Source organism: Felis catus, chromosome C1 (assembly GCF_018350175.1).
Source record: "Felis catus isolate Fca126 chromosome C1, F.catus_Fca126_mat1.0, whole genome shotgun sequence".
Taxonomy (NCBI): domain Eukaryota; kingdom Metazoa; phylum Chordata; class Mammalia; order Carnivora; family Felidae; genus Felis; species Felis catus.
The window spans coordinates 6,693,569-6,708,123 of NC_058375.1; the positions used below are offsets into that span (position 1 = coordinate 6,693,569).

The window sequence follows — 14,555 nt, forward strand, 5'->3', positions numbered from 1 at the left end:
CAGTGTAGATGTTTACTGGGGAAACATCAGAAAAAGATGCCATAAAATGGAAATGTTCTGTCTTAATAACCCCATCACTTAGCACTTTGGACAGAATTCAGTCACATTTCAGATAAGGTGGAATGAATTGGAAAGTGGTTCATTTATTTTTAGGGACATTTTGTTTGTAAAGTCTGATGAGTCACCCAGGTGTCCATGCCAGACATGTGTATGAAGGAGCCTCTGAGTTTATTGAGTAAAACTGGACAGCAAAACCAGCCGCTGAGGGCAAGGACCCAAGTGAGAGAATCAGCTAGAGAAAAAGGAGGCTGGTCCCCAAGACTCCAGGAGGATCGGCTAGTTCAGATAAACACCGAGGACAGGAGTGGAGACGTGAAAGGCGGAAAGCCTGCCTGGAGGTAGGCCCGGGAAAGAGAAACACAGAGACGTGGAGGTAACACTTCGAGATCAGTAGAGAGAGAGACAAGCCCGCATCCTTAAATCCATGGCTGCGAAAACATCCCCATCCTGGTTTGCCTTCTTATATGTTTGGGCGGTGGCAGTGTCTCAAATGACACCTTTCTTCTGAGGAACACAAAGTGCTTTGGACATAATGAGACAGGTAATTTGCCAACTTTACTGACATCCAAAAAGAACTTCCTCTTAGGTGCTTGCCAAATAACTCATGACAAGTAGATTTATATATTTACAGTAACTGGGAAACTGTTACCCAGAAGTTGTGGGTATCAGCAGGGCCACGCATGTGGCATGAGGATATTTCTCTAGTTGAAGTTTCTAGGGTGTCTGTTCTATATCTCGGGTATCTGTCTCTCCATCTCTTGTAAATCTCTGCTCTGTCTGCCTGTCTCTCTATATGTATGTTCTCCCCCCCCCCCCCAAAATGGGCACAATTATGTATTAAAATGTAAATCAAAGGGAAAGAAGCCAGTCCATCTTGTAAAATACAGGAACAGTGCCCACATCACACTACACACAAGACAATTTGTTTTCACTGTGGACCCAAAGCAGCCATCAGTTCGTGCAGCCTCAGCTATACAGAAAAGAGCCGTCACTGACACGTGAATACTTTTTTTTTTTAATGTTTATTTATTTTTGAGACAGAGAGACACAGCATGAGCAGGGAAGGGGCAGAGAGAGAGGGAGACACAGAATGTGAAGCAGGCTCCAGGCTCTGAGCTGTCAGCACAGAGTCCGACGCGGGGCTCGAACTCACTAACTGTGAGACCATGACCTGAGCCGAAGTCGGACGCTTAACCGACTGAGCCACCCAGGCGCCTCGACACGTGAATACTTTTTAAAACCGCTTATTCTATATTCACGTCAAAATAGGAGTAATGGAAGTATTAAGTAAAATTTTTGTCATAGTGATATTTTGTCAGAAAAGTATTTGTAAAGTGGCATTTTTCACCCAAGAGCTGTTTCGTTAAGCCTTATGCCCTCAACTTGGTGTATATATAGTTTTAAGATTCTCAACTGATATTTATTAGCTCTCAAGTTAAAAAATTACTACGCTTATGTGGTATTATCTCATCGATTTTTCACAAGAACCCTGAGGTTAGCACCCTGGCGTGGTGTTACCCCTGTTTTATGATGAGGAAAGGCAAATCGACTTGCTCAGTGTCGTTCCGTGTACATTCACCTTTTTCTGAGAACGACTGGAAGCAGCTAAGAGTAGACAACGGTAGGCCCCCTGACCCTACGCCGCTGCCGCGTGGAGACGGCCGACTTCCAGCCAGAGTCCCCCGGGACCACAGTCCCGCCTCACCGGCCGCTGCCTCTGCTCCACCTCCGAGTCTCCCGATGACCTCTTGATGTTGGAGGGCCCCGGGGCTCCTCTGGTGGCCCCTGCCCTAGCGGCAGCCCCTCCTTCTGGGAGTGGATCACATTGAGTCTTGCGGCTTTAAGTGCCATCTGTAAGCTGACCGTGTCTCTCCTCCGAGCCTCGCACGTTAGTCCCCCTGCCTGTTTGCTCGGCTGTTTAGCGGGCGTCCAGAGTGGAACCTGTGCATCACTGAACTTCCCCAAACCTGCTGCTCCCAGAGTCTTGTCTGTGTCCATCAAAGGCAACGCCATCCTTCCCTCTGTGCGGATCTGAAGCCCAGAGTCATCCTGAGATTGTTCTCGCGGTCCCACGGGAAAACCTCCCAACTCCGCCTTCAGAGTGCGTGCAGGCTCTGACCGCTCTGCGCCACTCGCTCCGCCACTGTCCTGATGGAAGCCGCCCTATCTCACCGGTGTTAGTGGTCTCCCCCACCCCCGCCCCTACCCCAGTCCTCAGTGTGTGCTCCGCAGAGCAGTTGGGAGGTCTTTGGCTCAGATCCCTCCAGGGGCTGTCCTCTCCCTCCGAGGAAAAGCCAAAGTTGTAGTCGCCCCTCACCCCCTTACGAGGCTCCGCACAGGTGCCACCCCTCCCATGACTTCTACTTCACCTCTGACGTCGCCCTGCCCGCACCCCGCCACGCTGGCCTCCTTGCTGTTCCTTCGCAGTCTTTTCAACTGGGAACATTGGAACGTTTTCCGGGAAGGGCCTTTGTACTGGACGTCATCTGCATGGCTGGCTCACGTAGTCACCTTTGCGGGAAGGCCTTGCCGTGACCATGCTATTTAAAACAGCCTTCCCCTCACGCCCCATCCCTTCTTCCTGCTCTATTTTTATCTACAGCGCTCACCTCCATCCAGCAGTGTGGTTTACATATTTATATTGTTTATTTTCTCTCTCTACCCCCACCAGAAGGGAACTTTGATTTGTTTTGGTCCCTGAGGTGTCGCCATTCACCTAGAATGTTGCCTGTCATGTAGTAAGCTTAAGCTTTCAGTACAAATCAAATGAATGAATTTTGGCCTGTTGGGAAGATACGGAGTATAAAGTGCTCAACAGACACGCGCGCGCGCGCGCCCCGGCCTTGTAAAGAATACTGACTGCTGGGGTGCCTGGGTGGCTCAGTCGGTTAGGCGTCCGACTTTGGCTCAGGTCACTATCTGACAGTTTGTGAGTTCCAGCCCTGCGTCGGGCTCTGTGCTGACAGCTCGGAGCCTGGAGCCTGTTTCGGATTCTATGTCTTCCTCTCTCTCTGCCCCTCCCCTGCTCATGCTGTGTCTGTCTGTCTCTCTCTCAAAAAAAAAAAAAAAAAAATTAAAAATTAAAGAAAAAAGAATACCGACTACTGTCACAATAGGTACTCCTGTGCTTTTTTAACATGATTTACGACTGGGTTTTCTGGTGGCCAAGGCAAAAAGGGAAATATCTATCGTATTACATAATTCTCGTCTGAAGAAAGCATACTTGCTCTTCGGGGGAAGTGTGTGTCTTTCCCTGTTGCACGTTCCGAAAGCAGTCTGTTGCTCAGCACTGGCGTGGAGAGAGAGAGCGCCGGCCTGAGAGGTCTTTCAGGGTGGCCCAGGAGACCCTGACGACTTTGCTCTCGGCCACTCTCCGCCTCCACCCTGGTCGAAGCTCCCCCTCCTCCTGCACCTAGATCATTAGGTAGCTTCCTCCTTCCTCGTTGACGTTGACGAGGCTGAGCTAAGGGCAGCGATGATGGTCCGCAGACAGGGCTTTTGACCTGCTAAGTGACTGGTGTCCGGCCTTTTCTCTAGACCACAAAGCCCGGCAAGGTTCGCAGTTTTAGAAGCACTGCTGCCGGAAACCCAAACGAATAAAATGGTTATTCATTTAAAACTCAGCACCTTCTCTCTAGTCTTATTCTCTCAGGCGGTGCCACTTTAGAAGACTTAACAGCCAACAGACTTTGTTTACGGGGAGTTTATTTTTCAAGCTGCAAGTCAGTGTTTGCGTGTGTCTCATGTAAGGAAAGAAAGAATCCTCCGTTGAGCACCAGTAACCTTCACGTTTTTCATAGTTACTTTAAAAAGGCAAGATGCTAGCATATTTAGTCTCTATTAGATTTGCTAAAGGGAGTATTAATATATCCGTTTTATCTCTGAGGTCTGCTTTTAAAACAATCTTGTGAGTTAATCTTTTTTTTTTCTTTTCAGTCAGAGCTCCTATTCTGTAAACTACGCCATCATTACCTTATTTTTATTTTTTCAGGTACCTTTTTTTAATCTGTAAAGTAATTTATTAGCGAGCTAGTCTCTATCTTGTAAAAACTTAGGTACCTGTTCCGATGAGATCTTTGTTCTGGATTAGTCCCTAGTATGCGTGCTGTGATTTAAAACTAATGAAGACAAGGAAATGTTCCAAACAAGACCCTAATTTCCTTTTGTATCTCTTTTCTACGTGAAAGTTTGTATGACTGTGGGAAAGTTAGTCTGGATCCCAACATGCTTTATTATGAAGCTTGAAGTGTGCCATTTATAGTAGAAACTTGATTGTTCCAGAAAAATTTTGTAAACATCCCGATAGGTTAGAAGTTTGAATTATGTAACAGATTTGACTTTTTGCCCACTGTTAATATGCGTCACTATGGAGACAGTTTTTCTGCAGTTCTTAAAAGGCCTGAGTCACTTGAGGACACGCGTTCCCTGCTGCATTATAGATGAGGGCTTCCAGCTTCCTGGAGCCAGAGACGCCCTTAATTGTGTTTGACTGACTCCCGGGCCTGGCTGCCCAGGGCACATTAACGGGGGCCACAGACCGAGTCCAAACTTTCAAAATGTTTGAACATACTGACCATTTGAAATCTTTTACATACTGTATTCTGAATTGTAGGTCACTTCAGGGTGTTGCTTGAGAGAAGTTTTTGTTCAGACAGCTTGGCTTTTTAAAAGCACGGTCCTGATTTCTCTGGGTGAAAAGTTGCTGCGCTTAGTAAAAAAAAAAAAAAAAAAAAAAAAAAGATAAAAGCACAGGGCTGTTTTGAGAAAGAGGAAAAGTATTTACAGTTGAAAACACTAAATTGTCACGTCTCGATTAAGAGCCAGTTATCTTTCAGCCAGTGTGAAAGGTTACTCGGAGGGCATGAGCTTCATTTGGTGGATTAGCTTTACAGAAACCCAGCTTTACCCCAACCCTTGCTTCTGTGAATTTATGAGCTATCGTCAAGAGTTTGGTATTTTTATAACCTATGACCTATACCTTTTTTTTTTTTTTAAAGAACTATTTACTTTGAAAGAATTTCAGACTTATAGAAGAGTTACAGAAACGGTACAAATAACTTGGTTATACCTCAGGTCACCAATTTGTAACATTTGCCACACTTGCTTTTTTTATTTTTGCTCCGTCTACGTATTTTTCTGAACCATTGGAACCTGGGTTACACTCATCATGCCCCTTTACCCTTAACGCCTCAGGACAAAGGTATTCTCTTAAAGTCACTGCACAGTTTTCAAATTCAAGACATTCAGTATTCATATACTGCTTTTTAAGTGATCTACAGTCCATACTCCCGATGAAGCAGTCACCGTAAGTGATTGATTTCACAGAAGAACTAAATTTTATTTTAAAACTCTGTTCCCGCCAAAATCTTTTCTGCTTCCTAGACCTTTTTCAGTGAGCCTTTCATTCCTCCTCACTGGGTTGTTTTTTGGTTTAACACAGCTTTATGAAGATGTAATTCATATACCATACAATTTACCTGTTTAAAGAATACCATTCAACTGTGTTTAGGATGTGCAGTCAACACCCCTAATTTGATTTTAGAACGTTTTCATCCCTATGAAAAGGAAACCCCTCACCCATTTGTAGTCACTCCCCATCGCCTGCCCCCAGCCTAGGCAACCAATCACTGTCTACTTTCTGTCTCCAGATTTGCGTCCTCTGGACATTTCACATAAGTGAAGTCATACAACACACGGCCTTTGGTGTCTGGCTTCTTGCATGTAACCTAATGTTTCTCGAAGGTTCAGCCTTGGTGTTGTGTAACAGTACTTCCTGCCTTTTTTATTGCCGAGTAATATTACGTTGTGTAACTAGGTCTCATTTTAAATGCATTGCTTTGACATTCCCCAGATGCCATGAAAGAAAAAAGAAAGAAAGAAATGTCCATTGTACTTTTAGCAAGATGTGCTGTCTAGTTGTCCAGTGTGTCAGAGGCCCTTCATGTGATACTCAGGGGTGGCCAGAGGGTTTAGGCTGGGCTGCACACAAACCAGAGTATGTCATGGGATCACTTAAAAGGGCCTGAGTTGATAACTGCCAGTAAGGAAAACATTCTATGATTAGAAAATAAGACTGTTGTCTCCCTAATATTTTGAAGTAATTTAATTATTTTGGTGGAACCGAGGTCTAGTTTATTACTTATTTAAAATAATAGCTTTATTGGGGCACCTGGGTGGCTCAGTCGGTTAAGCGTCCGACTTCGGCTCCAGTCACGATCTCACAGTTCGTGAGTTCGAGCCCCGCGTCGGGCTCTGTGCTGACAGCTGGGAGCCTGACACCTGTTTCAGATTATGTGTTGTCTTCTCTCTCTGTTTGTCCCCTGCTCACGCTCTGTCTCTCTCTCTCTCTCAAAAATAAATAAAGATTAAAATAATGGCTTTATTGAGTTATTATGCACATACCATAACATTTATCCTCTTAAAGTGTACAAGTGGTTTTAGTATAGTCACAGAGTTCTGTAACCACCACCACTATCTAATTCTAGAACATTTCCATCACTCCAGAAGGAAACATGTACCCATTAATAGTCCTTCCCATCTCCCCACACCCCTCCCCTGGCGACCACCGATCTGCTTCATCTCTCTGTGGGTAGGAATGTTACCCTTCTTGATGATGTAAATGGAATTGTTTTTTATTTCCGTATTCAGATTGTTCATTGCCGCTGTGTATGAATACAGTTGCTTCATATGTTGATCTTGTGTCCTGTAACCTTGCTGAACTTACTATAGTAATTATTTTAGTGTATTCCTTAGTATTTTTTTTAACTTAATTATTTTGAGACAGAGAGCACACCCACGCAAGAGCAGGGGAGGGACAGAGAAGGAGGGAGAGAGAGGGAGGGAGAGGATCCCAAGCAGGCTCCGCAGTGTCAGCACAGAGCCCGGCGTGGGGCTCCCATCTCACAAACTGTGAGGTCGCGACCTGAGCCAAAAACCAAGAATTGGACTCTTAACCAACGGAGCCACCCGGGCGCCCCATTAGTATTTCCATGTAATAAGATTATATAGTCTGTACGAATAAAGATAGCTTTGCTTTTTCCTTTCCAGTCTAGATACTTTCTTTTTTCTTACCTAACTGCTGATCTGCTACTTTTGAGGGCAGCTCTTACAGGTACAAATATTCTTTCATTTTTAAGCAATTGAAATATTTTATAAACATCTAAAAATTTGAAGACGAGAAGCTAAGATTTATATTTTTGTTTGTACATTCAAGGACTCCAGACCATGAAAAATTACATTGACCTGAAAAAGGAAAGAAAGCTACGAATGGATAAAACTTGAACATTTTCCAGCGTGCCAGGGACCAAAACATCAATTTAACCTCTTCACCAAAAATTTCAGCTTTGTTTTTAGAGACTTTCTCTATTGGAAAAGTGGAAGGTAGCAGAAATAGAATTGGCAGGATTCACTTTACCAATGGCTTTTCCATGAAGTGGGAAGACACCTTTTTATTTTACTCTCAATGTCATAATGAAGGCAACGCATTTTATAAACTGTTGACAACAATTCTAGATAAACTCAGAATGCTGTCAGATCGGAGGCCCTAATTACCGAGTGCAGAAAAATCTGCAGTAAGAAAAAGAGATTAAATTAGAGAAGACCTCAATGTAACTGTAAATTTCTCTTGGACACCATGAAAATTGAGCCATTAAAAAGAATACATTTAACCAAATTTATTCTTCAATTTGAATCCTATGTTGGAGTGGGAAAATGCCTCTAAAGAATGTTCTACACAATCCTTCTTTCGTCGCTTTCAGTCAGAACACGGGGCACCTGGGTGGCTCAGTTTAAGCGTCTGACTCTTGCTCTCAGCTCAGGGTTGTAAGTTCAAGCCCCGCATTGGGTCCTGCGCTGGGCATGAAGCCTACTTAAGAGAAAAAGAAGAAAACACGTTAGCACTTTTTTTTTTTTTTAAGTGTGTTGGCAAGGGTGTGGGAAAATGGGAACCCCTGTGCATTGTCGGTGGGGACGGAAAATGGTCCAGCCGCTGTGGTAGATAACAGGGCAGATTCTCAAAAAATCAAACCTAGAAATTACCACGTGAGCCAGCAATTCCGCTTCTGGGCATGTTCCCCTAAGCGTTTAAACCGGGGACCTGAACGGATACTTGGACACTCACGTTCGTAGCCGCGTTGATTCGCAGTAGCCGAAGGCGGAGGCAGTTGACAGATAAATGGGCAAGCCGCATGTGGTAGACACACAACGGAGTATCACTCAGCCTTCAAAAGGGACATTCTGACACCTGCCGCGACACAGATGAACCTCAGTGACGCTGCCGAGTGACATAAGCCAGCCACAAAAGGACAAATACTGTACACTTCCACTCCTATGAGGTCCCTGAAGTAGTCTGATTCAGAGAGACAGAAAGCGGGACGGTGGTTGCCAAGGGCTAGCAGAGGAGAATGGGGAGTTATAGGGTGGTTTTTAGTTTTTAATGTTTATTCATTTTTTTGCGAGACCCAGAGCAAGTAGGGAGGGGCAGAGAGAAAGAGAGAGACAGATAGAATCCGAAGCAGGCCCCAGGCCGTTAAATCATGACCTGAAGGCTGAGCCAGCCAGGCGCCCCAGGGAGTTCGTGTTTAACCCGCTGTGGATTTCTGTTTGTAGGAGATGAAAAAGGTTTGGAGATGGATGGTGATGGTCGCACAACCTTGTGGAGATACGTAATGCCCCTGAACTGTACACTTAAAAAATGGCTAAAATGGTAAATTTTTATGTTGTGTATATGTCACCATGAATTAAAAAAATTAAGAAGCAAAAGGGATATTCTCTTTGACCCTGAGATACTATGCTTTGGCTTTAAATAACATTCATCCAGGGACGCCTGGGTGGCTCGGTCGGTTGGGCGTCTGACTTCGGCTCAGGTCGTGATCTCACGGTTCATGGGTTCGAGCCCCGCATCCGGCTCTGTGCTGACAGCTGGGAGCCTGGAGCCTGCTTCAGATTCTGGGTCTCCCTCTCTCTGTCTGCCCCTCCCCTACTTACATTCTGTCTCTCTCTGTTTCTCAAAAATAAGTAAATGTTCAAGAAGAAAAATTAAGTAACATTCATCCAGCCTATGAAAATCATTAGGTTTTTCCATTCTGTAGATCCCTGGTTGGGGCTCTTCTGCAATAAGTCAATATCTGGAAGATAGGATTATTAGAAATAAGGAAAAAATCCCAAAGAAATATCATCCAGAGACATCTCTGAACCCGTTTCTCAGTGAATTTTGCTATAATGAGGGCATTATTCCCCGTATCAGATGCCCCGCCAGATGCTTGTCCTACCTTACTAGGAGTGCATGCGGAGTCCAGACCCTGAATATCTCGGTCCCGTGTGAGCCAGGGAAAAGGCTCCTTGAACACATGTCAAACTGAGGCTTTTGAAACCTGCTTTTCCACTGTAATGCGAAAGCAGTATTCTTCAGGTTTCGGAGGCCGTATTGTACTGTAATCCGATAAGAGTCTGGGGTCTTGCAAACATTCTGTTCTTTCTTCAAGGAGCTGTGAGGGCTGACGCCTCATTGTTTTGCCTAGGCTCTGCCTCAGGATTTTAAAGATCTTCTCTTATCATTTAGGTCGATCTTGGAGAAGGAGGGACCAAAGTCACTTTTTAGAGGCTTGGGTCCAAATTTGGTCGGAGTTGCGCCATCAAGGTAAGCTTTAAACTTTTCAGCTGGCTCGCTACCTGTAGTATATAATACTGACTTCTTTCTTACTGAAGCGCATTACTTCTAGATGGCCAGTGTCTTTTTCAGTATGGGATTTGCCTATAAACATCTGACGTGGAATAGTGATAAGTGCTGGTGTGTCTTTTAGTGTGGGTATGTGTGCACGTGTGTCATGTGTGCGTGTGTGTGTGTGTGAAAGCATCTAGTTCTTTTATTCTTAAATGAAAATTCATCTGCTCACGTCACCTGGAAACTTCTCTAGACGAGTGTTTGCTACATCAAGTACGGTGCGTGGCCAGCACCGTGGGCGTCACCTGGAGCTGGTTAGAACTGCACACTCTCGGACTGTGCCCCAGACCTGTATCATAATCTGCATTCTAACAAGATCTCCTGGTGATTCATATGCGCTTGGAACCGCTGATCTGAAGCAATTCTCAAGGCTTCTAGGCTTTACTTGATTTAAAACATCCTCCTTTCTAGCACAAGGTTTAATGCCCTGTAAAGTCTGTTTGACAAGAGTGAGTAATAGGTGAGTGTGCGTATAGCGTATCTGTGAAAAGTGGATGAGAAACTGCTTCTAGAAATGGCCTGGAGGCCCGGCGGGGAGCTGGGTGACGAGTAAGGTACTTCTGTTATTTCATATAATACTCCGGTCGACTTTAAAGGGAATTATTTTTTAGAACAAAAACGAAAACGTCTTATACAAGGTAAAGACTAAAAGCTTCCTAGAATTCTTGCAGATCAGTGCTCCCAACTTACACACAAATCACCTGAGAATGTTGTAACAATTCAGATTCTTATTAAACCCTTTGTTCTTTAGAATTTTATAGCATAGGTGTATAAGCTGTTTAAGAAATACAAGTACTAGTCTGTGAGATTATATGGGGTTTGCATTATTAATAGATGGTGGATACATATAGCAAATAAAGGAAATTGTGTTGTATCTCCTTGTGGAAAGTTTGGTAACGCCTGTTAACCTGCTGTAGGTTCCTGGCTGCCACACCCGTTTAGAACAGTGGGGACCTATAAAAAGCAGACTAATGTTAAATAACAGATAAGTAGTCCAGATCCTAAGTTGAAAAATACACTCTATGACTGATGCATTGGCCAGCCAAAATAAAGAAGCATTTTTCCCTGGCATTGCTGGTGAAGAAGTGGGGAAAACACCACCCAGCGCCTACTCCCCAGCCCCAGTAAGAGCCGAGTCAGAAGAGGGAAAGCAGAGACCGGACCGGAGAGCCGTGGGGGAGGCCAGACTCCACCTATAGGGGTGGCGGTGGGGGTGGGGGTGTGCGTGTCCAATGGCGGAAGCTCTGCATTGAAAACACGTATGCTGGTAGTTCCTACTGACCCTGAGTCCTCAAAAACCGGTCAGATTACATTTGACGTACTCATTGTGGTGTAAGGCAGGACAAGCGTGCTGTATTTTAGAAGTAGTATTAGAGATTTTAGAAGGTTTAGTGTGTATTTTGATGCTTAAAGGATTGACATTTATCCAGAATGAAGAATCTAAATGGACTCTGTATATTACCCAAATCTCACCGGCCTCAGTTATTTTGGATACTTGACCATCACTGGGCACTTTCTGGAGGGACACGCAGGAGCTTTCTGCAGGTGCCTGCAGCAGCTTTTGGTTTGACAGATAAGGTCCAGCTTTTGGGTTACACGTTAACCTTCTTTCTCCTAATTTCCTAAACTTTTCAGAGGTCGTGGAGGGACGCGTATAGTGCCATGCCGATGCCTGTAGTGTTCTCTCTTTCTTCCACCAGGGCTGTGTACTTTGCGTGTTACTCCAAAGCCAAAGAGCAGTTCAATGGCATTTTCGTGCCTAACAGTAATACTGTGCATATTTTCTCAGCCGGCTCTGCAGGTAGGTCACCCCCAGTGAGTGGAGACCAGCTTCTCGCTTTCCTGAAGCACGTGTTGTGCCATGCAGCTTTGTCCAGGAATTAGAAATTAGCTCTCTTCCTCTTTTGCCTCAAACCATTTTTCTGGTGCTTCATGTTAGAACTAAGGAAGCATGAATGTTCGAGAATAGTTTGTAACTTGGTTCCATTTTCCCCGATAACTAAAACTTTTATTCTCCCTCAGAATTTACATGTGCCCATGCATACTGCTGGTCAGTGTTCTGTTTCTTTTGAAGGAATATTGGGCGCCTGGGGGCTCAGTCGGTTAAGCATCCGACTTCCGCTCAGGTCATGATCTCTCGGTTTGTGCATTCGAGCCCCGCGTTGGGTTCTGGGCTGACAGCTCAGAGCCTAGAGTCTGCTTCGGATTCTGTGTCTCCCTCTCTCTGCCCCTCCCCCCCCCCCCCCCCCCCCCCCGCCACACACACACTTTTTTCTCTCTCTCTCTCAAAAATACAGAAACATGAAAAAAACTAAAAATAAATAAAAATAAAGGCATATTAATGCATTTTCATGTCTTTCTGTTTCATTAAATTATTTTAAAAATTTGAGGGCTTTTTTGTGACTCCGCACGGTGTCCAGCGTTACCCTGTGTACTATTGGCATTTCTGGCCTTAACAACTGAACACTGTGACGAGGGCTTGGGGCTTGTGGAGTGTTCTTTGAGTAAGGCTCCTACCAGATCAGATAGTATCTATTCTCTTGAGGGAGTCATTGCACTTACTCTAGAAAATTCATAACAGGATTTATTCCCCCAGGAAATACTTGGAAAAGACCACGGACTTGCAGATTGCCGAGGGAAGGCTATGTCTTTACAGATATTGTATGCGGTTTTCGTTTTTTGTTTTTAAAGATTTTTTTTTTTTTTTTAAGTAATCTTCTACCCCCAGCCTGGGGCTCGAACTCATGACCCCGAGATCGAGAGTCACACACTACACTGACCGAGCCAGCCAGGAGCCCCTAAGTGTCATTTGATGACTTGTGTAAATAGAAGGTATTTCGGAGAACTTAAGTTGGCATTCTGTGAAAAATCTCTGCCTTCTGCCGGCCTGTGAGGTGTGCGTCCACCACCAGTCTTGTCTGCCTCTGTCGCTCCAGAGGGAAGTTCTGGTAGCCCATCTGAGTAGTCACGGATGATAATTACTGGACCCCAAGCAGGAGGATAGTGAACGCAGAGCTGCTTCTCACAAGAGAAAGGGGACCCTACTGAACATGGAGGTCCGGGGCGGGGGGACGCGCGGGGCGGGAGCCAGTGGGTCCTCACTTCCGAGGGCGGTAGCGAGCCAGGAGCTCCACCCTGTCATCGGCTTTGAAACTTCTGCCAAATTAACTCAGAGGAACCTTTGGTAAGGAAAGTGGACCCAGAAGGAGTTTTCTAAACCACTGTCTGGGTTTCTCATGAACCTGCTTCGGACCGTGGACAGGACGAGGAATTCAGAACTCTCTGTGTGTCAGGCTGACACCGTGACACTGCGTGTTGGTTGGTCTGGAACAGTCAGTAGTATTAAGATGAGGAAGACCGACTTTAAAAAAATGGTTCCTAGAAGCATATCAGTCTTAAAACTTCAATTTCTTGAAGTGATGAGTTGGGTATTAAAATGTAGATGTTTGAATTCAGGTAAGTGGAGATTTCGTGGCTTCTGTTTTACATTTGATGTAAGGTGACCTTTTTGGGTTAGATCACCAGCTTCTTAAAACGTACTTCTGGACCTGAAATTTATAAATTGAGGTTTAGAATAGTTTCCGTATTTACCGTAGAGATTCGATTTACCAAAATATCAACAGCACCACCTACAGGTTGGAGAGACTTGACAGGGCTCTAGAAAATTGAGAGATTTCTTTTAGGTCCAGCATAACAATGGATGTTACATTTTAGGGGACTGTAACATAGAACTGCTTCTTACTATTCCTCTTTTTTTTTTTTTTTTTGAGTTTATTTATTTATTTTGAGAGAGAGCGAGCACAGGGGAGGGGCAGAGAGAGAGAGAGAGAGAGAGAATCCCAAGCAGCCTCCACACTCAGCATGGGGGACGATGTGTGGCTCGAACGCACAAACCGTGAGATTATGACCTGAGCCAAAGCCCGATGCTCAACCGACTGAACCATCCCAGTGCCCGTATCTGTTTTTAGTATTAACCCATTTAACTCCTGACCTCAAAGTTTATCATATGAAATAGACAACTTTAATAAACATGGACTATGTTCAATGATGATATCTTCTGGATTTTATCTTCCAGCTTTTGTCACAAATACCTTAATGAATCCTATATGGATGGTTAAAACCCGGATGCAGCTGGAACGGAAGTAAGTTACCAATTGTTCCTTCCTTAATATTCTTGGGATCTTTTTCTTCCTCCCAATTCCAGTGGTGAAGTGATGGGTACGGAGTCCTTAGCCATCCCCATCCTGGTTTTTTTTCGGAACATAAGCCTATGTAGAAACTCCTTTTGTTTTGAGATGTGTGTTGCCAGGCACCGTGGGGAGGTGAGGGCCAACAGAAACAACACCCAACAGAGGTTAGCAGTTCACTCACGTGGCCCCTGAGGTGCTCCTGACTTCCTCTTGGATGGTTGGTGGGTCTCTAGGCCGACCCCACCCCCAGTTGGAGCACTGAGGGATCTCCTCCAGATGGCCTCTCTCTCAAGTGGGCAGAGGGGAGGACAAGGGGAGGACAAGGGGAGGACACCAAGGGCTGTCAGGCCTCCAAGTTCATTTTTATTTATTTTGAGAGAGAGAGAAAGTGGGAGGAGGGAGCAGAGAGAGAGGGAGAGCGAGAATCCCAAGCAGGCTCCACGCTGCCAGCGCAGAGCTGTACGTGAGATCATGACCTGAGCCTGAGTCAGATGCTTAACTGACAGAGCCACGCAGGCGCCCCTGTACTAGAATTCTAAGAACTCTTGTGTGACTGTGTCGTGGGGAAATGTGTGTGGGCTCTG

The 14,555-nt window shown here is 45.0% G+C and overlaps 1 protein-coding gene and 1 long non-coding RNA gene across 3 annotated transcripts in view; both read left to right on the forward strand.

Moving 5' to 3' along the window:
• The window catches only part of SLC25A33 (solute carrier family 25 member 33), a 33,921-nt gene that overhangs the window by 15,265 nt on the left and 4,101 nt on the right, over nucleotides 1-14,555 (forward strand). Inside the window, exons 2-5 of one of the 2 annotated variants that reach the window (XM_023258079.2) lie at nucleotides 8,668-8,764; nucleotides 9,620-9,697; nucleotides 11,482-11,582; nucleotides 13,857-13,923. In XM_023258079.2, coding sequence (XP_023113847.1) covers nucleotides 8,688-8,764; nucleotides 9,620-9,697; nucleotides 11,482-11,582; nucleotides 13,857-13,923 — 323 coding nt within the window. In that variant the 5' untranslated portion in view covers nucleotides 8,668-8,687. The remainder of the gene's footprint in view (nucleotides 1-8,667; nucleotides 8,765-9,619; nucleotides 9,698-11,481; nucleotides 11,583-13,856; nucleotides 13,924-14,555) is intronic. The other variant, XM_023258078.2, reaches the window with a different exon arrangement.
• LOC123379459 lies at nucleotides 6,315-7,732 on the forward strand. Its single transcript, XR_006583886.1, has 2 exons — nucleotides 6,315-6,649; nucleotides 7,108-7,732. It is a non-coding gene; the product is annotated as an uncharacterized LOC123379459 (long non-coding RNA).